Below are 7,417 nucleotides of genomic sequence, written 5' to 3'. Positions count from 1 at the left end.
ACTTATGGCACTGATATTAATTTAGTTGCAGAGTCAATGGCCTTGTTATATTGATTAAACCTTGTCGTTGCTTTAGGTTTTACATAAGATCATGGTTGAATCAATTTCCAAAATATTGATTGATATTCTTAATGGAGTTTGTACAGCCCCTTGGAAGCTTTGGTTTTGGTTGTCTCAAGTACAGGAGCTTAGGAGTATACTGGAATTATTTTGTGTACATATTTATAGAGAGGTTAATCAACCAAAGGATGCTCTCACAAAGCTTGGTTGTTTAACTTCTCAAAAAATTGTTTATGACTGCATAGAAACTTCTTCCTTCCCTTGTCCAAAACTTGGTGACTGCAAATGGTCTAGGTCTTTCTTTTTTGTGAATTCATTGATCTTAGGTTTCTCGGACACCTGATGTTTACATGAGACAGGTTTCCTTTGTATGGTTTTGAGGGGTAAGGCCTCACGTCCCCATCCTCCCCCCCCCCCCAAGGTTTTTTATTACATATGAATAAATTTGCAGTGGCTACCCCTCCATCAGGAGTAAACTTTTGGGTTTAAAAAAAATAAACATGTGGCAAAAAAGGTAAAAGTAGAAATAATGATTAATAAGATAATTCTAGAAGGATATTTAGCCACATGTTTTAATATGTATAAAAAACATTCTAGAGTATATGGGTAAAATAGGAAAAACATAAACTTAAAAAGCTTCTAGAATGTGCACCCAAAAACTATAAATAAGGACCTTGAAACCTTCTTGCCCCATCACCATTGTTTTCAACCTACTTTTGACCCAGTCGGTTGAACCATTCGAATAGTCACCTGGCCAAGATTCTAGGTCTAGTTTAGTCAAGACTCGCTAGATGGTAACAAACCATTGACTCAGTCAAGAAACATTCGACCTGGCCAGTTCGGCCGTTGACCCATTCAACCCAGTGACTGGGTCGCGGGTTGCACACTCAATGCATGCAAATTTTCAAATGCCGTAACTTTGCACACCAATGTCCGCTTGGGGTGGTTTTTTTTATTTTGGGTAACTTTTCGAGATCTATGCATCCCAATGAACCATAGGCGCCCTGCCCTATTATTTTCATGAAAAAAAAAGTTTTTTGGCCTCAAATTGTAGTATTGTATATTTTTATAAATAAAAAAAATTAAAAACTAAATTAAATACAAAAGTACATATAACACATCTAAAAAAGATTTCTGCATTATTTATTGGTAATATATATATATATATATATATATATATATATATATATATATATATATATATATAAGTGGGGAGGTAAAAACGGTTCAGCCTTTGGGTCATATTTTAAAAGATTGCCCATCACTTTGATGTCATCCCTTTCCTTTTCTCTCATTTAGCCTTTTCTCCATTTCAGCCATCATTTTCACCCTTCTATCTCATCGGAATTCTAGTCCCAGTGTGAACTACAACGACTTGATTGATCCTTCACCAAAGGGTATGCAGACAACCCCTTCTTTGGGGTCCAACCACTTGTTTTATCTCCCTTTTTCTACCTTTTTGATTCAACCAATTCCTTAGACCTCAGAGTATAGATCACCTCACATCCTTGGCTTTACACCTAAAAAGTCAAATAAAAAAGAATAGGGTAGCTGGTTACTAGTTGCCTAATTGCTAGCTTTTCTTGGTAGATGTGTAGTTGCAAAGGAGTAGGTAAATTAAATCATTTTTATATTATAAGTTATAATTACTATATATTAATGATGTTGTATTATTATATATAAATAGAAAATATTATATATATACCAGCTCAGTTGTGATGTTCTATTATATATAAATAGAAAATACTAAATAGAAATTATATATAAATAGAAAATACTATATAAATAGAAAATACTATATATTAATGATCTATTATATATAAATAGAAAACACAAAGCACATTGAAATGGATTGTCACTTCATTTGTGATGATTTTCTTGCTGAGACCATCTCTACTCATTATCAACACAACTTTTCTTGTGAACCAACTGATGCTGTCACCATATCAATTTGAGAGGGAGTGTAGAAATTTGATATATTATTGGATGCATTTTATTTCTTTTCCTTCTTTCGTTGTTTGTAATTATAGAATGCCTTAGGGGCAATGTAGGAACTTGGAATAATGGTGTTGAGCCCAATCCTTGATACAGTGGGAACTTGGAATTGCACGGATCGAGACCACATCCAACAACTACGTGGAAGTTTGAACTCATTAGTAATGGCGAAAAAGGGCTAAAATTAAAAGAGATCCATCTTTCTACTCTAATGACATGGAGCAATTGAGATAAAGAAAAGAATAGAAATACAGAAAAATAACGGCACCCTAATGTCCAATTGAAGGAACAAACTAGGAGAAATTTTAGCTTGCTAAAGATCCTTCAATTGAACATCAAACAAATCAGACTACTTAGCTTGATGCCGCATCAGAGACAGATCGAGCCACAATGAAACAAAAGATGGATAGAATAACCTCTTTAATTAGAAAAAATTTCCATTTGGACATAGCACGTACTTCAATTGTAAACCATGTTCCCTCCTTTTGCGTGTCTACGCTTGTGATTAATCCCACCTTCGAAGACCAAAAGGAAAAAAAAAATGGAAATACAAAAGAGGAACATGTATACAAAACAAGGAGTTGTGCAATTCTTGGATTTTTTCTGTCAAATAGAGACAAGGTGGAACCCATGAAAAGGGATGTCCAGCTTTGTCTTGTAGCTAGTAAATCATTTTATTTCACGGTTTCTACGAAGTCTAGAGAAATTTCCAAGAGTCGCATAAACTAGCCGTAGCAGTAATAAAACAATAATTAATTAATTAATTATGTGTATATGAGCGTTGTCGGTATAATAAAAATTTAAGACAAAACTCTTTGGAACACCAAAAACTTCAACCTAGCTAGAAGTTGCACCATGTCGTCCAACCCTAATCCTTTGTAGCACTCCAAAGAAAAACTTTCAAGCTCAAATACTTCAGGCTAGAGCCTCTAAAGTCTCAACCGATAAGATAGTTTTTCTACGTTACTGACAGACCAATCCAAGATGGTCTTTCTAAAATTCTAATTACTTGTTACCCCATTAATAAGATAATTTGTTCCCTTCATTGAGGTTTTGCAAAATTAGACTTTTTGAGTTGTCAATTACCCAAAACTGAAAATTTTCTGAACTAAATTGTATAATTACTTAACTATAATGTATACTGTGTGTGCTTGGATTTGCTAAAGTAATATTGTTTTTAAGGTGTTTATAATTACTTAACTATCATATATGGAAAAATCTATGATGCTGGGGAAAGATATGGTATCAAAAGAGTTTTGATCAATCAAAACCCACCCATGAATTTTGATAAATAACACCTGATTGGCTATCACACTTATGATATCAGTTGATTGGACAAAATTTGTTTAGATATCATATCTTTTTCATATCATAGTTGAACCCATCATATATATACTGTATGCATGTATGTATGTATAACCCATATAATTGAAATACCAAAAATATTACTAGAAGCATGCATTTCGTTACCCTCTTAAAATGGGGAAATGAAAACAACATACAAAAGCTTTCTCATCAAACTATACTTAGAGGAGAGGGAAAAAAGTGAGAGAGAGAGAGAGAGAGATAAAAGCTTCTTTGTTTGCATCATCAAGCTGTACTATAGCTTGGGAGTTGTCTCATTTATCTAGTCTAAGGCCCTTGTCCTTAGTAGGGAGGCCAGCAGTTCTCAAGTTCCACGCATGGGTCCATATGTTGGAACCTATTATTAGCAGCTGCATTCATGTCTATGTTATATCCAGCGTCAGATGGAAGCATGCAGTTAGTCAACATGGATGAAGATGCATCCATGGCTACAGACTGCTGGTTCAAGACCGGCGGCATGGCCCGCCACACTGGCTGGGTTGAACCTCCAAGGTTCAAATTTAATCCCGAGATTGTGAAGGCTCCTGGGTAGTTTAGCTGAGATTGGACCTGTATGTTGCCGTTTGGTGCCCCTCGTAGGACCCTTGAGATCTCTTCTATATCAGCATTGCCCACATAGTTTCTTCCCACCGGAAAGTGATAAGTGTCTGCCGACACTACCGGCGCCATGCCACCTTGCCCAATTTCGAGGTTGTATGGGTTGGCTCTTGGTTGGTTGGAGGGGTACTTCTTCCCTCCGGCACTCTTTTGAAAAACTCGGCAAACCACCCATTCATCCTGCCACACACAAGAACAACATTCTTAGGTTTAATCCTGTCAACATCTGTCTATCTGCTTCAGCTGTATTCACATAGAACGAGACCAATTAATTTTCCTATTGCATATATTGGGTCCATGTGCCTACACCCATAATGTGGAACAACAGTCCAAAATCCAAACTGTAAGCATCTAGGTCTAGCTAGGGTTGAAACAAGGGAGAAACACCAATCTAGACAATTCAGTCGATTAATTAACTGACCTTTGAGTCTTTATGCCACAAAAATCTGCATTAATCTTACTCAGAACCGGTATTCTTCTCAGGCTGCTAGGGTACATATAAAGCTGAAGGCAACCTATAGGCAAAGTCAACAATATTGCCAGGGTGGTCCAAATACTTTTGTCTGTCTGATTGCAAACATGGTAGTGCTTGAGAATAGATGTGGATCCCATGTGTGGGCATTACAGTGAGTCGCGTCGATCGATCAGGTACAAATTTCTCAACCAGAAACCCTGCAATCTAAATTGCTTTACAGGTTCAGGTTTAGAGAACCCAGATAATCAGGTTCTCCACATACATCGACCAGAAATGTTTCTGTTGGGTTGGAACATAGAATGATATTAGACCCGACCCTACCATTGTACAGGCTCAGTTACATCAACCCCCCAAATGTACGTGGGAGAACCTTACAGCTTGTTGTCTGTTAGGTGAAGGATTGACACAGTAACTAAGAATTAGATAATTCTAGCTCAGTGGCTGATCCTCAAGTTTATCCATGCAACAGAAGTTTATATATAGACGTAAAATTGAGTGAGCAGTAAAACTATCTTCCCTTCACTCAAATGTAACAACCCTAGTTAATACAGGACACTACTAATAGCTAGCTAGGGTTATTACAAGGAGAAAAGAACAGCAAAAGACCAGTTGGGTTTAAATACTTTAATACCAGGCCTCAGGTCTGGTCTTATCCAAATTGCCACTAAAAGCACTATCACCATAATGCAACTTAACTATTCATTTACAGGCAATTTTCTGTAAATAGGGTGAATGGACTAGTAGTAACTTAAGTAGATTACCTTGGCAGTTCTGAAGATTGTTTTTGAATGGAGACGGTATTCGTGCATGACCCAGTTGGTTTTCTCTCCTCTAGGAGCTCTCCCTCTGTAGAAAACTAATGTCTTCTTCATCCCGACTAACTCTGAACTAGCACTGTTGAAGATCTCCTTGTCTTTTCCAGTTGTCTTCCAGTAACCAGCATTTGTGGCACGATTGGTCCGTACTCCAGTTGGGTATTTTCGATCTCGAAGACTGAAGAAGTACCACTCTTTTTCTCCCATCTTCGCCTTCCCTACAAGAGAGATAGATAGAGTGTGTTTCTGATATTGTTGCGTCAGAAGAAATTATGTTACAGCTCAATTGGTTGGCGTGCTGCCCCTCAATTAAGGCCTAAGTCAAGCTTTCCTTCGCCCAAAGAAAGAAACAGCACTTGACCAAGTAATTAATCAGATTATTGCAAAACTACACTTTCAACAAGGTTGTTGAGGAAATTTTGAGGGTTGGTAATAAGAAATTTGAGGGACATTTTATTGAAAAACGGGAAAAATTAGCTAGGATTCACAGCAATTATTCCTGTTAGAATTCAATGAAGTTGGGTGCAAGTAAAGAATCCCCTCTATATATTGATCTCTGTAGAATAATATAGCAAAATTGTATGTTCACCAACCAAAGTTGCACCAAGAGTGTAACAACATACAAGTCACTGTTCACCCACTCTGGAAATTAGCAATTATGTTGGTATATATATTCTCTATTTAATGAAAATATGTACACAATGTTCACCAATCTAGCACTAGCTAGGAGGGGGGAAAAAAGCTCTCGTGCTTGAGATAATTTTCATGGAAAAACAAAGTTAGGTTTGATAAATGTTAATATCTTCTGACTTGAAGAAACTATTGATTCTTCCTCCAACTGGGCTTATTGTTAAATTAGTAGTTAACTGAAAATTACGATCTAATTGCAAACTTAAGAGATTAATTAAACACTTAATACGATAATTCAAAGATATTGGCTAGCTAATAAAATGATGATTCGAGATACGGAAACACGTAAATTAGAAACTTGATCATGGTGCCTAATAGATAATTATAAGAACATCAATTAATGGATCAAAGGCTTGAGATTACTACCTGGGAGCTCCCATGGTTCACACTTGTTGAGATCAACATCTGTTATTGCTCTTCCAGTGAAATTCGCATCAGATATCTTGTGGGTGAGATAGTAAGTGATGAGTTCTTCGTCGGTAGGATGAAACCTAAACCCTGGAGGCAGTGACTCCTCCTTGGCTACACCATCCATCTCTTCTTTTGCTTTCTGTTTACAAAGGCTTCAGCTTCTCTATATTACTGACTTTTGGTATTCAGAAATTTCCAACACTATTTGTAATGTTCAGATTCTAGCCCACTTCAGCACACGTCGAACTGAGCTTACTCAAGCCAGCTGGCTACTACTGCATAGAGATATATCGAGCATATATATGCATGTTACATCTACGATATCCAACCGTCTAATTCACTCTGCTAGCTAGCAATAAGATCTTCAATTTCTGTCGAAACCCTTCTATTCTCCGATCTTGTCGTACTAATATCTTCTGCAGACTGAGAAAAATCCTTCAAAAATTCAAATACAACCTCTAAACAAAAGCTAGAAATCTACAAACAATCATATATCAGAGGAAACAAACATGAAAATCAGCTTCAAACGTCCCTTGAATTGCTCAGATAATCTCAGGAGCAGCCTCTCTGATCCGCAGAGACCATCTCGATCGTTTCTGTAAATTCAATGAACGAGAAACATCTCCACACGATTAAAACGATCACCAAATTCGAGAACTGCGGGGACACCAGAGAGCTGATACCTCCTTGGCCTGCTGTGGAGGTCTGATCAGAAGTCATCAATGAGTACGTACATGTCAGAATCCGATGTCCCCGTCTACTTTACCGGCGAATATCCGACAACAAGATTGATGGGATGAGAATGAGTGAATGACAGTATGAAGCTTCCCTTCATTGGTAGGCAAGGAGGTTTGATATTTAAGCTTTTCTGTGTGGGGAGAGTGTGTTTGTGAAGCTTTTACCAACTATAATGGTCGTGACATACAAGGTACTTTGGCCACGTCTGGCAATGAATAGGAAATCTATTAAAGAACTCTTCCATGTCTTGAATTTACAATTCTACCCCTTA

General features: G+C 37.2%; 1 protein-coding gene across 1 annotated transcript; it reads right to left on the bottom strand.

Moving 5' to 3' along the window:
* Positions 1-3,483: 3,483 nt before the first annotated feature.
* LOC148844118 (NAC domain-containing protein 100-like) lies at positions 3,484-7,276 on the bottom strand. The gene is made up of 4 exons (XM_088959991.1): positions 6,918-7,276; positions 6,364-6,831; positions 5,254-5,525; positions 3,484-4,197 (listed from the first exon to the last, which is right to left on the bottom strand). Exons 2-4 carry the CDS (start codon positions 6,530-6,532, stop codon positions 3,703-3,705), a joined length of 936 nt encoding a protein of 311 aa, XP_088816117.1. The 5' UTR covers positions 6,533-6,831; positions 6,918-7,276; the 3' UTR covers positions 3,484-3,702.
* Positions 7,277-7,417: the final 141 nt, after the last annotated feature.

The sequence above is a fragment of the Nelumbo lutea genome, chromosome 8 (genome assembly GCF_056320005.1).
Source record: "Nelumbo lutea isolate HS-2025 chromosome 8, American lotus-T2T, whole genome shotgun sequence".
NCBI classification, from domain to species: domain Eukaryota; kingdom Viridiplantae; phylum Streptophyta; class Magnoliopsida; order Proteales; family Nelumbonaceae; genus Nelumbo; species Nelumbo lutea.
This window is presented reverse-complemented; position numbering and strand designations above follow the sequence as displayed.